The sequence below is a fragment of the Heliconius melpomene genome, chromosome 11 (assembly GCF_056956725.1).
Source record: "Heliconius melpomene rosina isolate 202511_hmr_F chromosome 11, ASM5695672v1, whole genome shotgun sequence".
Classification (NCBI taxonomy): domain Eukaryota; kingdom Metazoa; phylum Arthropoda; class Insecta; order Lepidoptera; family Nymphalidae; genus Heliconius; species Heliconius melpomene.
The window spans coordinates 7674383-7691022 of NC_140399.1; the positions used below are offsets into that span (position 1 = coordinate 7674383).

General features: G+C 33.4%; 4 protein-coding genes across 4 annotated transcripts; 2 read left to right on the plus strand and 2 right to left on the minus strand.

Moving 5' to 3' along the window:
* Positions 1-75: 75 nt before the first annotated feature.
* Sardh (Sarcosine dehydrogenase) lies at positions 76-7557 on the plus strand. The gene is made up of 16 exons (XM_085192473.1): positions 76-326; positions 513-623; positions 1503-1645; positions 1733-1945; positions 2170-2293; positions 2618-2826; positions 2922-3105; positions 3552-3642; positions 3888-4140; positions 4559-4678; positions 4880-5022; positions 5257-5362; positions 5648-5796; positions 6128-6402; positions 6768-6934; positions 7195-7557. Exons 1-16 carry the CDS (start codon positions 197-199, stop codon positions 7519-7521), a joined length of 2745 nt encoding a protein of 914 aa, XP_085048599.1. The 5' UTR covers positions 76-196; the 3' UTR covers positions 7522-7557.
* Positions 7558-8100: 543 nt separating this feature from the next.
* On the plus strand, positions 8101-9226 carry LOC146534682 (peptidyl-prolyl cis-trans isomerase-like 3). Its single transcript, XM_085192984.1, has 4 exons — positions 8101-8368; positions 8468-8566; positions 8695-8813; positions 9070-9226. Exons 1-4 carry the CDS (start codon positions 8228-8230, stop codon positions 9194-9196), a joined length of 486 nt encoding a protein of 161 aa, XP_085049110.1. The 5' UTR covers positions 8101-8227; the 3' UTR covers positions 9197-9226.
* LOC146534683 (uncharacterized) lies at positions 9222-12116 on the minus strand. Its single transcript, XM_085192983.1, has 2 exons — positions 11429-12116; positions 9222-11341 (listed from the first exon to the last, which is right to left on the minus strand). Exons 1-2 carry the CDS (start codon positions 11579-11581, stop codon positions 9764-9766), a joined length of 1731 nt encoding a protein of 576 aa, XP_085049109.1. The 5' UTR covers positions 11582-12116; the 3' UTR covers positions 9222-9763.
* Positions 12117-12408: 292 nt separating this feature from the next.
* On the minus strand, positions 12409-15594 carry LOC146534684 (uncharacterized). Its single transcript, XM_085193062.1, has 6 exons — positions 15532-15594; positions 13871-15273; positions 13572-13692; positions 13259-13450; positions 13109-13184; positions 12409-12771 (listed from the first exon to the last, which is right to left on the minus strand). Exons 1-6 carry the CDS (start codon positions 15575-15577, stop codon positions 12633-12635), a joined length of 1977 nt encoding a protein of 658 aa, XP_085049188.1. The 5' UTR covers positions 15578-15594; the 3' UTR covers positions 12409-12632.
* Positions 15595-16640: the final 1046 nt, after the last annotated feature.

A 16640-nucleotide genomic window follows, 5' to 3' on the forward strand; every position in this document is an offset into this window, starting at 1 on the left:
ACAATTTATGCATACCCATTTTATTATATTATTTGATAATATTTAATACGTGATTGAACTTTGACATAGTGTTGATAATATGGAAATGATAGGCTTATCAATGTTTATTTGCTTGATTTTCTTACTCTATTTGTATCTTTGCTGCTGAAGAACTTACATCAGTACTTGTTTCCAGTATTAAAATATTTACTTTAATATGTTTAAAGTAATTACAGACCGATGTGTTAGGACAAAAGCGAATAATTTTTTGAAAACATTCAAAAATAGTAGACGATCATATGCCTCCAACAATGAAGTGGTCACTTCAGCTGATATCGTTATAATTGGTAAGTTTGTTTAAATACGCTTAGTACGTTGTTTGAGAAACTAAAAAGATAATTTATGAGTTACTAATATAGTTAAATATTCATCATATTTATAATTTATGGTATGAATTGAATATTTTCTGATGATATTATAATTGTATTTTATCTATCTTTTATTACTTTTATTGTATTTTATCTATCTTTTAGGTGGCGGGATTGCGGGATGCAACACACTATATCAGTTGACAAAACGAGGAGTGAATGCCGTCCTCTTAGAGAGAAATAAATTGACAAGTGGAACTACTTGGCACACTGCTGGTAAACTTTACAATCTATGTAACGATTTGATGTGTTTTTATATAAATATATATCGTAGATAGATAGATAGGTAAAACTCTTTATTGCATACATAAACAAACACATAACTAAATAGTAAAACAAATGACACAGAGTAGTATGCAAAGGCGATCTTATCACTATTATCGTATTTGTATAGATAACTGAGGCTGCGGGTACTTTAGAATTTGATTAGTGAGCCTTACGTTAACTGAATCGTTATCGTTCAGCCAATCCAAGATTTGAACGTGAATGCTTGGAGTTGATAGTTTTATTTATACTTCTCACTATACATAAGGAAAGTTCGTAAAACAGTTATTTAGAGATTATTATAGTAGATACACATATAATATGTATAGGTATATATGTATAGCTTTTTTTTAAATATTTATCTTTTTTTTATATAAATTAATAAAAATCTTAAATAGCAACAACAAAGATTGTTGCTGACGTCTAACACTGGATAAGGTCATATGCTTAACATTTCTAATTATAACGACGAACATCTATATTTCTTATCTTTTATAAGTTAAAGATAAAGTTCATCGGTAAATGACAAAAAATACACTAATATTGAAATCAGGAGAGCTTTTGCGAATTCTTAGGTCGCTACTGTACTTGTCTTGCAATTTAAAAGTACTTGCAAAAGTCTATCATAGAGGTTAATTGAAATTGATATAACATTTATTTAAACAAAATAATGTTACCACAGAAACGTTTGTCATTATTTTTGTATAATATTTTTTAGAAATATCTACATCAGGAAAAGATAAGGAATTACATAAGTTTATCTTATATGTTTTTATTTCACAGTGCCTTGCTGATGTTCAATAATCTAAATTTCACTAACATCAATTTTAGGTTTGGTATGGTCTCTTCGACCGTGTGATCTTGAAGTTAAACTGCTGCAAGACTCAAGAGATGTTTATAGTTCACTGGAGAAAGAAACAGGTGACCACGCCGGTTGGATTAACAATGGTGGCATGTTTATATCGAGAAGTAAAGTGAGTATCCCTTTTGTTATCTTAAAAGTCTTCTATTTGCTTATTATTTTTATACATTATCATTATAATTGTTAACCTATCTTTTAGGTACGAACGGAAGAATATCTTAGACTACACACATTGGGCAAGGCAATGGGTATACCCAGTGAAGTATTGGATCCGAATGAAGCCCAAAAGCTATTCCCACTTCTGGACCCGTCTATATTTAAAATGGCGCTTTATTCTCCTTTGGATGGCACCATCGATCCAGCAATGGCGTGCAATGCCTTGGCTAAAGTTGCAACTAAAAATGGTGGAAAGGTAAATTGTGTTATAGTACCTACAGACTTATTAGGCTTTTCCATATATCTATATATATGGAAAAGCCTAATAAGTCATATTATGTATATAAATTTTTGCTTCAATTGCGACATCTAGAGTTTTAGATATATTATGGAGATATTATGCTAAGTTTATATTGGAATATTTGGTCGTTTGGAAGAGTTGAATTGCTCACTAATAATAAAATATTTTCAATATTACAGATATATGAAGAATGTCCAGTAATAGACGTTCATTATGCGCACAACTTACTTGGAAACAAAGAAGTCACTGGAGTTCATACCGATAAAGGGTTTATAAGGACGAAATGCGTTGTCAACTGTGGAGGTACCTTTATTAAATGTTATTAGAAATGGCAGGCAATTCTTCTAAATACAATGTAACTGGACAAATTAACATACAGATAAAATAGCTTTCAATCTCTCACATAAATAGCAGGGCAGAGAGAGGGAATTCCGCCAAAGTTTCGCAGCTTTGCGTATTGTTCGGTGGGACTCAACTCCGCGTTTTACCTGTACAGGACGAGGCAATGAAAATAATTCATTCCCCCGAATGGAATTTTCGCCCTGAACCGTCCCGCGCTTACTGTCATGGCCTCGTTCCCCTTTTTCATTTAACGTTTCTCTTAATTAATGCTATATTTGCTTGTAGGAGTTTGGGGTCCTCGTATAGCTAGGTTCGCGGGTATACCCTCTTTACCAATAATACCGTTTAAACACGCCTACGTTGTTTCCGATAGTATACCAGAAATAAGGGGTTGCCCAAATATCCGAGATCATGATGTCAATTTATATTTCAAAATACAAGGAGAAAGCTGCTATATTGGTGGTTACGAAACTAACCCAATTATGCTTGATCAGGTAATATACATATGAGTTTTTTTATACATTTATTTTAATAGTGTTTTTCCCTTGTATCGTTAAAATATAATAATATGTCTTAATACAAAAACCAGGTCCCAGAACAACAGCATTTCCACCTTTACGATTTAGATTGGGATGTATTCGGCGTTCACATGGATAGTGCGACTTCATTATGTCCTAAGTTAAGCAAAATCGGTATAAAAAGCACCGTATGCGGACCTGAGTCTTTTACTCCAGATCATAAACCTTTGTTGGGTGAAGATCCCCATCTTTTTGGTAAGTTCTTCAATGACCATTGTACCTGTGTAGTTTTTGGAGTACTCTTACAAAGCGGCCCGAAAGAGGCTTCGCCCGCATAATCTTATTGTTATATTACAGCTTAATTATACAAAATCTTTGCATAAATTGTGGTTTCTGTGTTATTCTGATATATAAGCTATATTATTATTATTTTTAGTAGAATATGTTATTAAACAACACAAACTGTTCTTGGTTGTTTAGTTATTTATTTAATGTAGCGCAATAGGTCCATATAAGCTACGTTCAATAGGAATAAATATTTTAAATACCACGTTACATACAATTAAACTTGCCGTGCATAAAATGTATTGAGTTATTTATTCTGCCTGCCCTGTACATGGATTTATTAAACCCACAAGATAGCCCATTTTATATATCGACATAGTTTTAAATATTATACATTTATCAATACATCTTAACAGGCTTATACCACAACTGCGGTTACAATTCGGCTGGTATGATGTTTTCTGCTGGCACCGCTATACAGTTAGCGGAGTGGATTATAAGTGGACGGTAAGAGTTTCACCGATTCTTGAAAATTTGCTAAGAATTTAAATGTTTAATAAATATTTATATTACATAATTTTATTTTTTTCGTTTGAATATTGATTCTTTTAATCTGAATTATAGGAATTTTATTACTTAATTTTTTTTTTCACCTATCAAATACAAAATATTTTTATATGATATTCATGCTCTCTGCATACAAACAAGTCAGAATAATTTACTGTATTAACAAAACAATATTATTATTCCAGGCCACATTACAACATGTTTACATTTGACGTAGCACGTTTCACAGCTGGTCAGCTATCTCGACCCCACTGGGTAAGAGAAAGCAGTCATGAAGCGTACGTGAAGAACTACAGTATAGTGTTTCCCAATGACGAGCCCCTCGCCGGAAGAGATGCCAGCCATGACGCCTTGCACCAGGAACTGGTTGATGATGGAGCGGTTATGCAGGCCAGAGCCGGGTGGGAGAGGCCAGGGTTCTTTATTCCTGGCGAAAAGGTTTGTTTTCGTCAAGTTTTTCTCTATATGTTATCTGTGTGTTGTGTATATATATCAGTCATAGGGCATTAAGCAAGCAACTGATTGATTATTGCCTGGTGATGAAAACTAGAGCCGGATAGGAGAGGCCAGGGTCTTTATTCCTATTTTTAAATACTTTGTTGTACTTGTTTTTTTTTGTTTTTCATGTTAATGATGAGAAAGAATTGGATTTTGCTTCAAATATTTAGTTTTTTATGTGATCTTTTTCGGTTATTAAGTTTAATTAAAATTAGCAACTGTTTTGATGACGTTTTTCAACAGTTTATCTTTCAACGTTTCAATGCAGGCTTGAATTGGAATAATTCTATTATTTTGTAGTAAATATTATTTTCCGCTTTAAGAACCTAATAAATAAAAACTAATAATATAATTCTAGATTCGAGTACAGCAATACGACTGGGGCGGTGTCAACGACTATCCTAGAAATTTGGACCAGCGCTACGAAGATGTTCTTAGAGGAGAGTACTCCTTTGGATTCTCTAAGCATCACAACACTGTAATTATATTATTTATTAAACAACTCTTTTAAAATCTTAAATTAGAGAGATTATGCTATGGTTCATTGAAAGGAATTAGGTAAAATTAATTTAAATAATACTTTTCTTGAGTTTAGCTTACTCCTACATCCTAAATAAAATAATTTAAATATCGTTTTTAATTAAAGTATTGTATGTTTTCCTAACAATCATTGTTGCAGATTGGCTCAGAAGCACTAGCATGTAGAAACGGAGCCGCTTTATTCAATATGTCATATTATGGTAAATTTTACTTAACGGGTCCTGACGCACAAAGAACGGCAGAGCTCGCTTTCACTGCGGATTTATCAAAGAAAAAGGATAAGTAAGATTTACCACCTATCATTTGTCTGAAGGAACCTAGTATTCCCTACTCTTTGCCAAACAGTCAGGGACAGTCAGTACAATTAGGAGTTTATTAGAATTTTGTTACCTTATTTATAGTTGAATTTCTTAATGCTATTTATAACTTAACATTCAATTACGGCTTATCTGCGTTTTGTAAATGTTATACGAAAGTATATAGCAGTAATATATAACAATATATATTACATTGCAGAGTAACGTATACATTAATCTTGAACGAAAAAGGTGGTGTAGAAGCTGATTTGACTGTTACACTCCTCGATGGTGGCAGTGGACCATTACATGAACCCATATTTAAAGTAAGGCTTGCTTTAGTATTTTATATCTACATAGAATTATGATCAATATTTTGCATATTTTAAGGTAATCATAATTATCAATTACTTTGTCTTATATTTTGAAATTTCTATTTTGTTTTTCAGGAAACTTTTTTCACAAAAATGTATTTAAAAAGTGTTAAATTTTGACATATACAAAGCTCATTCAATTTTAACTATTATATAAAATATTTTATGCGAGTGAAGAAAATAGTTCAGCTTCAGATTATGCTGTATATTTAAGTTGTTATTTTTTTCTTGTTGCAGGGTCGCGGTTATTATGTAGTGACTAGCGGTTTTAACGCAAACCACACGGCTTCTATAATACGTCGCGTAATACACAAACATAAATTACGGGCTAACTTGACGGATGTCAGCAAGCAACTGTGTATTTTAGGTGTTCAAGGACCAGACAGGTAAGAATATTTCATCATATTTTACTTACTGTCCTCTAATTGACTGGACTTGAGACTTATTTTGTGATTTTTATGTAAGTAATTGTAAATTAAACAGAATGTATTATAGACTTTAAATACTCGTATGGATTTTAAAATCATTTAGTTTTACCGGTCCATTTAGGCTAAGTGCGATAAAAGTAGAGAATGCGCCTATAGTTCAAGAGATTCTCTTACATTAGTTGTAATGTAAGAGAAAAGAGAATGTAAGAGAAATACGCTTGTGATCTCCGAATACATAGACACTGGTAAATCTACACAAATGTACCGCTATATATTTACAATTTTTCAGCCAACGCATCCTGCAACGCTACACCGACGCGGGCCTATCCAACGACGCGTTCCCACTTCACACTCAGCGGACCATCAAAGTGTCTAAAGCGCCCAACTCACCCGATAACAAGACGTACACGTGTCGAGCGCTGCGCGTGTCCTGGGCGGGCGAACTCGGCTGGGAGCTGCACGTGCCGTCGTCGCACGTGGTCCAGGTATACCAGGCTCTCAGAAGAGCCAAGGAGCTGAGAAATGCGGGATGGCGAGCGCTGACATCGCTTAGTGCGGAGAAAGGTTGGTTGGGCACTTATAGATGGTCTTGTAAGCTTAGCTTTGCTTCCTCACGATTCCTCCCTTTTCAGCCGATGACGTCCTCTCAAGCAGCCACGTAGACCTCGCGACTTTGCACATTGTGCACTTGGGAAGAATGATCAAAAATAAGTAAAATTGTATAATTTTACTTACCCTTACAACTATTTTCAATAAAGTGTAACGTTTTTTAACCGAAACATAAACACAATATAAATATTTATGTTAATAGTGATCGAATCTTATAATAAATCTGGGATGATTATATGTCAAAAGAACAAATCTTTTTTCTGTTTCTTTTTTTTTCCGAGAATAATATGGCATATAAAACCCGTACATTTCTTTTGCAGGTTTTCATTTATGGAATTCAGACTTAAGGACCGATGATAATCCTATAGAGGCAAATTTAGGTTTTGCATGTCGTAAGGATGGGGAATATATAGGAAATGAAAGTGTTACAAAGTTTAGAAAGAATGGAGTCACCAAAAAATATGCTTTCTTCACTCTGGATGATAAGGTTTGCAAATTTAAACTTTTTTGCACTTTGCGATACACATTAATATAAAGATTTGTTACATTGCTGGCAAGGGGATATCCAATCTTCCAAACAAACTATGGTTATGAGAAAGAATAAAATTTGTAGGCACCTTAAATTATTAAAAAAATCTTTTAAGTGTACATCATATGTATTATCTATAATAGCATAACTTTAGAAATAATATAAATTAAAATAAATACAAATTAAAATAAATAATAAATATATATTTCATTTTATAGGTTGCTATATACGGCCAAGAAGCTATATACAGAAATGGTGAACCAGTAGGCTATGTACGCAGAGGAGATTACGGATTCTACTTAGATAAATCCATAGGTATCGGTTATATTACCAACAATAATTCAGAAGTCACAAAGGACTATTTAGAAAAAGGGGAATATCAAATTGAAGTTATGGGAAAGAAATATAACGCGAAACTTCATTTAAGATCACCCTTTGATCCTTCTGGGTTGAGGCTTCTAGGAAACTATGGCTCTTTGGGCATGGATGAAAATACACATGAACCACATGCTGGGCAGAATGAAAGGGCTGGGGGTAGTGAATAATTTAGTTTGATCTCATTTTTAAATAAATAATAGTTTTATTAATTGATTGTTTTATTTTTTTCTTTTAAGGAAAAGTAGTAATTTGTTCTAGTATAAATACTGTTATTTATATATATTTTTTAAGCATTTCACACATTTGTGCTACTCTTATCGACATCGCATTAGGTCCGTAAAACCGACCAAATTTTATTTGCGGCGTTAGTCGAATTTTTACCTTTTTTATAATAAAACTTTAAAATGTACCTAATTTCTTCGTCACATACGTTCATTATGCTTGCTTGAAAAACAATTTAAAAATGGCGGGAACTGTTTTTTTATTTATTGGATCTTCAGAGTATGACATTTATTGGTGTTAAAACTTGTTTACTAGTTAATTGTACTTGATTAATTAAGACTTGATTACTAATAATACATTTAAACTACGAAAATATTTTTGCCCCGATATTATTATTGTAAAGTAAAATTCGTCCGTCATAATTGTATAATCTGTTATATCTAAAATAAATTATCTGCGGTAGAACATAATGTCAACTTCATAATTTAAATTGACATTTCGATAATATTATGTCAGGACTCACGAGTGAGAAGTGATTAATAGTGCTGAATTGGCACGTTCGGAACGCCATAAATAAAGAACAACAACAACAACACGAGTGACATATGATACAATATTTAATAAACAGTATTTTTGTTAAAATTAAAAACAATGTCTGTATCTCTGCATACTGACGTTGGAGATATAAAAATTGAATTGTTTTGTGAACAATGTCCAAAGGCTTGTGAAAATTTTTTAGCTTTATGTGCAAGTGATTATTACAATGGATGTTTATTTCATAGAAATATTAAGGTGATTTTTTAATTTTATAACTCACTATTCTATTGAAGTTTATACAATTTTTATTAGTAATGTGTGCAATATTATTGAAATGTATTCGATATGTTTTAGGGATTCATAGTACAAACAGGTGACCCAACAGGCTCTGGGAAAGGTGGAACTTCTATTTGGGGCAAAAAATTTGATGATGAATTTAAAGAAGAGTTAAAGGTAAGGAAGTGAAGTAAATCTCTGGAGCATTGTTTAATTTACTAAATAATTTTATTTTTATAGGTACCAAAATGTTCATAATAATGAAACTGTTAATTTACTCTCATTGATATTTTTTATTTCTACAGCATAATTCTAGAGGTATGGTGAGCATGGCTAACAATGGACCTAATACTAATGGTAGCCAGTTTTTCTTTACATATGGAGAACAGCAACACTTGGATTTAAAATATACATTGTTTGGAAGGTATTATTTTTTTTTATAGTTTTAATTTAACAGTTGGTTTGCTCTGCCTACTCTGCCATATGCAGGCTAAAGGGTTAATCTACAAGAATCTAATTTTTACTTAGTATTTTTTAAAGATTAATACATCTTTTACAAATATTTTATACATAATTACTTACTTTGTGCTTACATATGAAAGGAACCCTTATTAAGCCTTGGTTGTTAACAAACTGTTATAATTAATTTTCTGTTACACTTTGTAATTTTTTTTTTCCAGAATAATTGATGGTTTTGAAGCACTTGACGATTTAGAAAAAATGCAAGTAAATCCTAAAACATTTAAGCCATTAAACGAAGCAAGAATTACATCAGTGACAATACATGCAAATCCATTAGCTGGATAACTTAAATGAAAATAAAACAAGTACAAAACACTTATGGTTTTATTTGCTTTAACTTTTGAATTTATATGTCAATTTCACATTATATATTATAACATACATAGTTTTTACAATGGACTGGTACCAATTAAACATAATAAATTAAATAACATTGTTACAATACTATCAAAGACCCACATCTTTGATTAGTCTGCCAAAACTTGCAGAATTTTGTGCATAAATTAAAGGAATCTGTGGTCTACACTTAAATAAATATTGAGATTCCTTGTCGAATTATTAAGGTACACTTATCATATTTACAGATATTCAAATGAGTGAATGTTATTCTTAATAAATAATTCTATAATAATCAGGTGGTACATAATTCTAGGGCCAACTTTATTCTCCAAACCTAAGCCTATAAGTACATGTTTAGATTAAAAGATCCCTTTCTAATAAATATACTTTAAAATACTCATCTAAGATTAGCAAATTATTTTAAAATTGATATTTTGAATAAAAATTATTGTTATGTTAATATAAATAATTAAATACTTTCTATGACACTGTTTTCATGTCAAGTCTTAAATCTCAGGTCTCCAAGTCATAAAAGTTCTCATCAATAGGAAAGTCAGGTTCAGTTTCTTTCTTTATTTCAGTTTCTGGAATTTTCTCATCAAAATTATCATTAAAATGAGATTTTATGTGCGCCACTAGATCTGGCTTTTTTTCAAAAGTGGCACCGCATTCTATACAAGGCATATTCACAACCAAGCATTCATGAGTCTGTTCATGTTTGTCAAGTTTATCTTTTCTGGTAAACTTTTTGTCACACTGATTACAACTAAATGGCTTCATGCCAGAATGTATTGTAACATGTCGGTCCAACTCCCTTTTTCGTGGGAATTTCTTGAAGCAAATTTTACACTGAAATACTCTTGAACCTATGTGAGCTATAGAAACATGGGTTTTGTAGGCATCCAATGAAGAAAATCTCTTGGGGCATTGATGACATTTTATATTTTTTGGTTTGTTCTTGTTTGATATGGACACTTTATTTTTTGGTGGAGGTTGTAATTGTTTGCCCGAGGTAGATGGTGTCTTTTGCATTTGACTCAAGAAACTTCCTTCACCAGCTATGTGATCTGGTACTCTAGGTAATTCATAATCACTAGGATGGTTTGTATTATCAGGATTAATTGAAGTAGGTGAGGTCATTAGATTACTAAATGGATTAACATTCACAACCATGTCATGTGTATTTTGGTCACTTTCATATTCCTTGCGATCAGGACTGACTGGTCCATGTCGAACTTCATGCTTGAGAAGTTTATCTCGTCTTCCAAATGTTAAGGGACATTTGCGACATGCATAAGGTTTCATGCCAGAATGTACTAAGACATGGCGTTGCAAGTCTCCTTTTGCAACAAAACTTCGTGGGCACAATGGACATACATGTGGTTTATGACCAGCATGAATTCTCAAATGTTTACTCAAATTTGTATTTCTGGAGAAACTTTTCAAGCAATATTGACATTGATAAGGTCTAATACCAGTGTGAACAATAGAATGTTTTCTTAAGTCAGATCTTCGTCCGAAACATTTATCACATTCGGGACAATGATATGGTTTATCACTTCCATGTACTTGTTTAGTATGTGCTACATATTGAGTCCGCTCTGCAAACACTAAGCTACATTCAACACACTTATATGGATGGTTAGGATCATGAAAACCTTGTTCATGTTCCTTACATTTGTCTTGCGTTATAAATGCTTGGTCACAATACTGACACATGAAAACATTCTTGTAAAAAGAAGGAGTATCTCCTTCAGTCGTATTATCCTGCTCAGCATTGTCAATTTCTTGTTGATCAACATTTTCTGATTCCTCAGAAGAATCATAATCTAAACTAGGGTCTACCACCATCACTACACTGTCTTCAACTATGTAATCTTCTTGCTTTGGTTTTAGCGTTTCTTGATTATTTTTATAATTAAAACTACTTACTTCAGATGAATTTGAAGTCTCCAGCTCTTGAGCTCGATTCACTATTTGGCGCAATCTTGCTTCGCTTTGAATACACTGCGATCTAAACTTAGAGCACTTGTTTACTTTAAACAAACATTTATAGCAAATTCTAGCAGGTAAACCATCATTTGGGTCCATCTGCAAAACGGAAAAGTAAAATTACAGTAATAAATTTTAAAACTAAATATTCTTAAGTACATAACAACAAATATAGGTATTACGTACCTGGAGTTCAAAACACTCGGCGATTTTCGAGGTTAGAGATAAATTTGCATCTTCATCAGGAGAGGTCCCAAATATTGATACGGTAAGTCCACTTTTGTTCAGACAAAGTCGACATAGTGTATGAAAATTTGCAATTATAAAAGAATCATCCATTTTGGGCACTGAATGGAAACGATATAAATCACAAAAACGACTTTCGTTTTTTCGACACTTAATTCAATCGTGTTTCTATTGTTTTTGCTCTTTGAATAAGTGTTGGAACGCCATGTCAGAGCTGCGAAAATTTTCCAAAAGCCGGAGGCTACGGTCTCTTGTCGCGACTACGCAATCGTTCGATCGGAGTCAACTACACCGATGTTCCGCGGCAGGGCTGCGCTAGAGGAACGTCCCGCCGCCCCTGCCGTTTTTATTATAATACGTTCATAAAACGCTAATGATAATTGAGAAATCCTTTTCCACATAATTATTGCGACAGTTTGTAAAGTATAAACATAACAGAGATGAGTGCTTAAACCTATAAGAATTTTCAAATTTAAATTTAAAGTTGTAATTATACCGCGCTACTTTCGCAGAAAAAACAAGGTTTTCTATTTCTGCTGCACTAGTTTTGTATAACTCTCTGTTATTGGCTAAATATTCAAAATTTTAATAAAAAGGATACAGGAATTGTTTTCATTTGTCAGAATTACTTTCCTATGAAATACAAACATATTTAGCCAATAAGAAGTAGCTTACGTTGGTAAATTGTAAAAAGTTGCTACATTAAAAAAATTACATTAAAAACACTAATGAATTGGTAAATATTTTGTTATTAATATACCCCATTTATAGTTATTTATATTTATATTTAATTTTAATGTTATTTTTTCTTTTTTTTTTAAATATCTACATAGATTATATTTGAATAAGATGACATAAATAAAGAAAACACTCACATAAACTCAGGTTATAAATAAAAGGTAATGAATATATTTTGAGTATAAGATTATATTTAAAAATTACATTATTGCATTACAATTAATTTAATTATTAAAAGTTTAATATATCAATATAACTAGATAAGTACCTATCACATACAAAAGTTCCTTCATGGAGGAAAAGCTTTAATAAAGGAATACGACATATTTCAGTTTTTACAAAGTCCCCTGTAAATATTGTATTATTTATGTGGTTTCTAGTTAATATAGCTAAAATTATATCTTTTTTACTGTTGACAATCCATGACCTGGTCAGCGTCGATACAGGTCTCGGACTCTTCGTCGAACGCCATGCCGGCGTCACAGCTAAGTAGACGGGGGTTTCCTTTGTGGCAAACAATGTATTGCTTACAGCTTTTTCCATACCTGAAATGATATATTGAACATTTAATTAATTTTAATACTTTTGTGAGAAAAAATATTTATATTTATATCGAGAGATGTGTCATGAACTTTGTTTAGGCCAGTCGTGGCGCAAGAGCAAAAGCAGTGACAGTTAACGCGACAGGCCGTGGGTCTACTCCAGGAAATGAAATATTTAATATTTTCATTTCTTCGCTCTGGTGTGAAGGCGCGGGGTAGAATTCCGCCACTCAACACGCAATGCCACCAGAATTTGGCGGAAAATGGGACACGGAGTATCTTAACACTAGATTCCCTCTGCCTACACCGCTGAGTAACAAAAAAAATGTATTTTATTTACCTAAATTTGGAGTCGTCAAAGGTCTGCCTGCCATATTTGTCCACAGCTGATGGCGGGCAAGTGTACTCTCTAAATACTGTAAAAATATAATTAATGAAAATTTATACGCATAAAATCAAATATATGTAATTATATAATGTTTATACATACTAAGAGGACTGCAACCCGGTACATTAGCTGGCCAATCGCAGCTGCTAGTTATAGGACTAAAAGCAAGTCCTGGAGGACAGGACATTACTGTAGCTAAGCCTTCTTGGCACATGATATACTGTCCGCAGTCAGAGCCTGGCAACGGGTAGAAACCATAGCGATGAGGACACTGATCACTCGGTTGTGGTTCCTCTGTAAAACAAAATGGACACCAATTATAATACTGTTATTCTTTTAGAGATATACATTGCATTTATTATAAAAATATATTTCTGATTTTTGCTTCAAGATTTTTATTGTTTTGTATACGTACGGATGGCATCTTGGCTTCGACATTGAACCTCTGAAGGATATCCACAAGGGTACTCTGGCCATTGTGCAGATGGATTAAAATGAAGACCATCCGGGCATGTGTTCTGGAATGCTAGATTGCTCTGCAATTAAATTGACATATTGTAACATTAATGGTTTTTTTATCTTGACGCTAAACTCATCACCTTGTTACCAGAGTGAAGAAATGAAATAATTTAATAATTCAGATGAACATTAGTTATATACGAGTATATGTAAAACTAAATTGAATAAAATACAAAAATATATATTATTCTGTACCTTGCATTCAATGTAGGTGTCACATTTATTTAAAATAGACTCGTATCCGTCCATATTTTTGCAAATATAATCCTGTAGCCGGTTAACTGTATAAGTGCCATCGGCTGGTCGAGACCATGGCTTGGCAGCTGAAACAGGCTTGTGAGGTTTCTGGGTTATTATTGGTGCATATGTTTCAGTTGTTGTGGGTACTAATGTAGTTTTAGGTTTTTGCTGAGCAGGGTACCAGATCATAGAAGGTTGTCGTGAAGGCTTATTTGATCCAATAACAGCAGAATTGGGTCTAGATGGGGCAGGGGGGTTGAAAACATCCATATTAGGGCTGATATTGTCACTAATGGATTCGACGGGCCTTAATTCTATTGGTTGTTCACTAACAGGTGGACGTTGTGATATAACAATTGTAGGTTGCACAATTTTAGGTGGCTTTTGTGTAGCAGGTGCTGAAGGGATGATTATAATAGGAGATCGACTACTTATAGGACGTTGGGTTGGCGCAGGAACTGAAATACTATGCCAATTAAATGGTTGGTTGATTGAAGGTTCAACTAATGTTGGTCGAGGGCTTTCACTTTCGTTAGATATTAAGATTGGTTGTTCAGACATAGGCTCTTCAGAGATAGGTTCTTCAGATATTGGTTCTTCTGAGATTGGATCTTCGGAGATTGGCTCTTCAGAAAATGGCTCTTCAGAAATTGGTTCTTCAGAGATCGGTTCTTCAGAGATTGGTTCTGCAGAGATTGGTTCTTCAGAGATTGGCTCTTCAGAGATTGGTTCTTCAGAGATAGGCTCTTCAGAGACTGGTTCTTGAGAGATTGGCTCTTCAAAGATTGGCTCTTCATAAATTGGTTCTTTAGAGATTGGTTCTTCAGAGATTGGGGTTTCAACATACACAGGTTCCGTAGAGATTGGTAGTATTACCAACTCGGGTTGTTTTTCCGTAGATTGAATCATTACTAATTCATTAGATGGAGGGGCACTTGCAACCATATTAACAATAACACTTTCGATTGGCTTTGGTGAAGGTGTGGGAGGTGGTGGTGTGGTTGGTACTATAAAACTGGATCCTATTGTTGGCCTTGGACGATATAATGGTAGTCGGACTGGTTCCCTTCCTCTAGATGATGGAATAGGTGGCGAAGAAGTTGACGCTGGCTTATAGTTCTCAGGATACACAATGGTTAATTCAGTTGGCTTTACATTTTCTATACTATTAATGATATTATCTTTTGGTAGGGTTACAGAAGGATTTTGTTCCGAAACAATTTGAATTTTTTCTGTTGTTGTGGGAGCAACTGGAATAGATGTGACTACAGTAAATGGACCCGGTCGACCTCCAGGTCTGAAAAATGGCAGTCTTCGCGCAAGGCCAGGTCTCCTTGGTGAGTTGTTTTGAGCTTGCACTATGAAAAGAAAATAAATAATAAGATAAAAATTCAAGGCCACTTGTGGCGCAGGGGCACTAAGTGTGCCTGTAAAATCGCCTGGTTATGGATTCGATCCCGTGTAAATTTAACACGCACTGCCTCCAGAATTCGGCGGAAAGTTGGGAACGAAGTTTCTTAAAACAAGTCTACGCTGCTATTAATTTAATAAGAATTAAATATAAAAAAATACAATATCTCTAATTAATTTACTGAAAGGAATATAGAATTGCTTACCCAATAAAATTGGCACAAGTATTAACAATATTTTTGTGCCTAACATTGTGAATAGGATTGTGATGTCTTAACCAAACTGATGATAAACAAACAAATAATGGATTTTATATATTGTTTCTTATCATATTTAGAGATTGAGTTAACGTTTTAATATTTTTTATCATCAATAAATCGACTGTTCAATTAAATGGAATAAAGTATTGTGGTTTGCCGCAAAATTTACTCATTAATATGCAATAAATACGATGTATAGTAAAATAACTGTACTTTTTTAAATTATATAGGTCTCTTTTACAAGACATAACTTGGGCTACGTACAGACGTAGCATCGAGAGCTTTTCAAATCTTTAGACTAAATATGGATAACAGAGAGCTGTTATCCACTTTTAATCTATTCGAATCTATTGAATCAATGGAACTGGGAAATGTAATATAAACATTACAATTTTAACATTTTTTAAACACGTCACGTTGAATTCCGCCACTCAACACACGATGCCTCCAGAATTCGGCGGAACTGACTGTTATAATACTAGGTTCCTTCGTTACCTTTGTCTGTCTCAAAGATAATTATTATATACTAGCGGCCCGCCCGCGGCTTCGCCTGCGTGAACTGCGTTATTATTAATTTCTGTCTCCATGAGTACCTACGTCCTATAAGTGACGTCCATGCAAAGTTTGATACTCCTAGAATTTGTAGTAACGAAGTTTCATATAAACTTTCAACCCCAAAAACAACCCCTTAGGAGTCGAATATTGCAAATTCCCTTAGTCTTAGCGAGCACCTACGTCCTATAAATAACTTCTATGCAAAATTTGAGATTCCTAGCACATATAGTTTCTGAGATTTCGTGATGAGTGAGTGACCTTTCGATTATTTAGAGTGGAATTTACCACCACCACTTTAAATGAAACCACAGTTTTAACTACTCTATAAAAGCCTAATATAATTCGGAAAAAAATAATTCCCAAAAATGAATAAGTTATTTTTTCAAACAAAATAAATAATAAAATTATCGTTTTAAAATATAACGCCATTTGTAAAGTATAACATAGGCACGCACACACTTACCTGTCAAATCGGAAACGTCGCACACGTATGTGTGCGT

What these genes read in the sequence shown, in the direction of transcription:
- Sardh (XM_085192473.1), top strand. Translation starts at nt 197, where the DNA reads ATGTTTAAAGTAATTACAGACCGATGTGTTAGGACAAAAGCGAATAAT. An exon ending in TGTTTATATCGAGAAGTAAA is followed by an intron (nt 1,646 to 1,732) that starts GTGAGTATCCCT and finishes CCTATCTTTTAG; the next exon opens with GTACGAACGGAAGAATATCT. An exon ending in ATCGCTTAGTGCGGAGAAAG is followed by an intron (nt 6,403 to 6,767) that starts GTTGGTTGGGCA and finishes TTTCTTTTGCAG; the next exon opens with GTTTTCATTTATGGAATTCA.
- LOC146534682 (XM_085192984.1), top strand. Translation starts at nt 8,228, where the DNA reads ATGTCTGTATCTCTGCATACTGACGTTGGAGATATAAAAATTGAATTG. An exon ending in TATTTCATAGAAATATTAAG is followed by an intron (nt 8,369 to 8,467) that starts GTGATTTTTTAA and finishes GATATGTTTTAG; the next exon opens with GGATTCATAGTACAAACAGG. An exon ending in AATTTAAAGAAGAGTTAAAG is followed by an intron (nt 8,567 to 8,694) that starts GTAAGGAAGTGA and finishes TTATTTCTACAG; the next exon opens with CATAATTCTAGAGGTATGGT.
- LOC146534683 (XM_085192983.1), bottom strand. Translation starts at nt 11,581, where the DNA reads ATGGATGATTCTTTTATAATTGCAAATTTTCATACACTATGTCGACTT. An exon ending in CCGAGTGTTTTGAACTCCAG is followed by an intron (nt 11,342 to 11,428) that starts GTACGTAATACC and finishes TCCGTTTTGCAG; the next exon opens with ATGGACCCAAATGATGGTTT.
- LOC146534684 (XM_085193062.1), bottom strand. Translation starts at nt 15,577, where the DNA reads ATGTTAGGCACAAAAATATTGTTAATACTTGTGCCAATTTTATTGG. An exon ending in ACACCTACATTGAATGCAAG is followed by an intron (nt 13,693 to 13,870) that starts GTACAGAATAAT and finishes ATTTAATTGCAG; the next exon opens with AGCAATCTAGCATTCCAGAA. An exon ending in TTTGACGACTCCAAATTTAG is followed by an intron (nt 12,772 to 13,108) that starts GTAAATAAAATA and finishes ATATCATTTCAG; the next exon opens with GTATGGAAAAAGCTGTAAGC.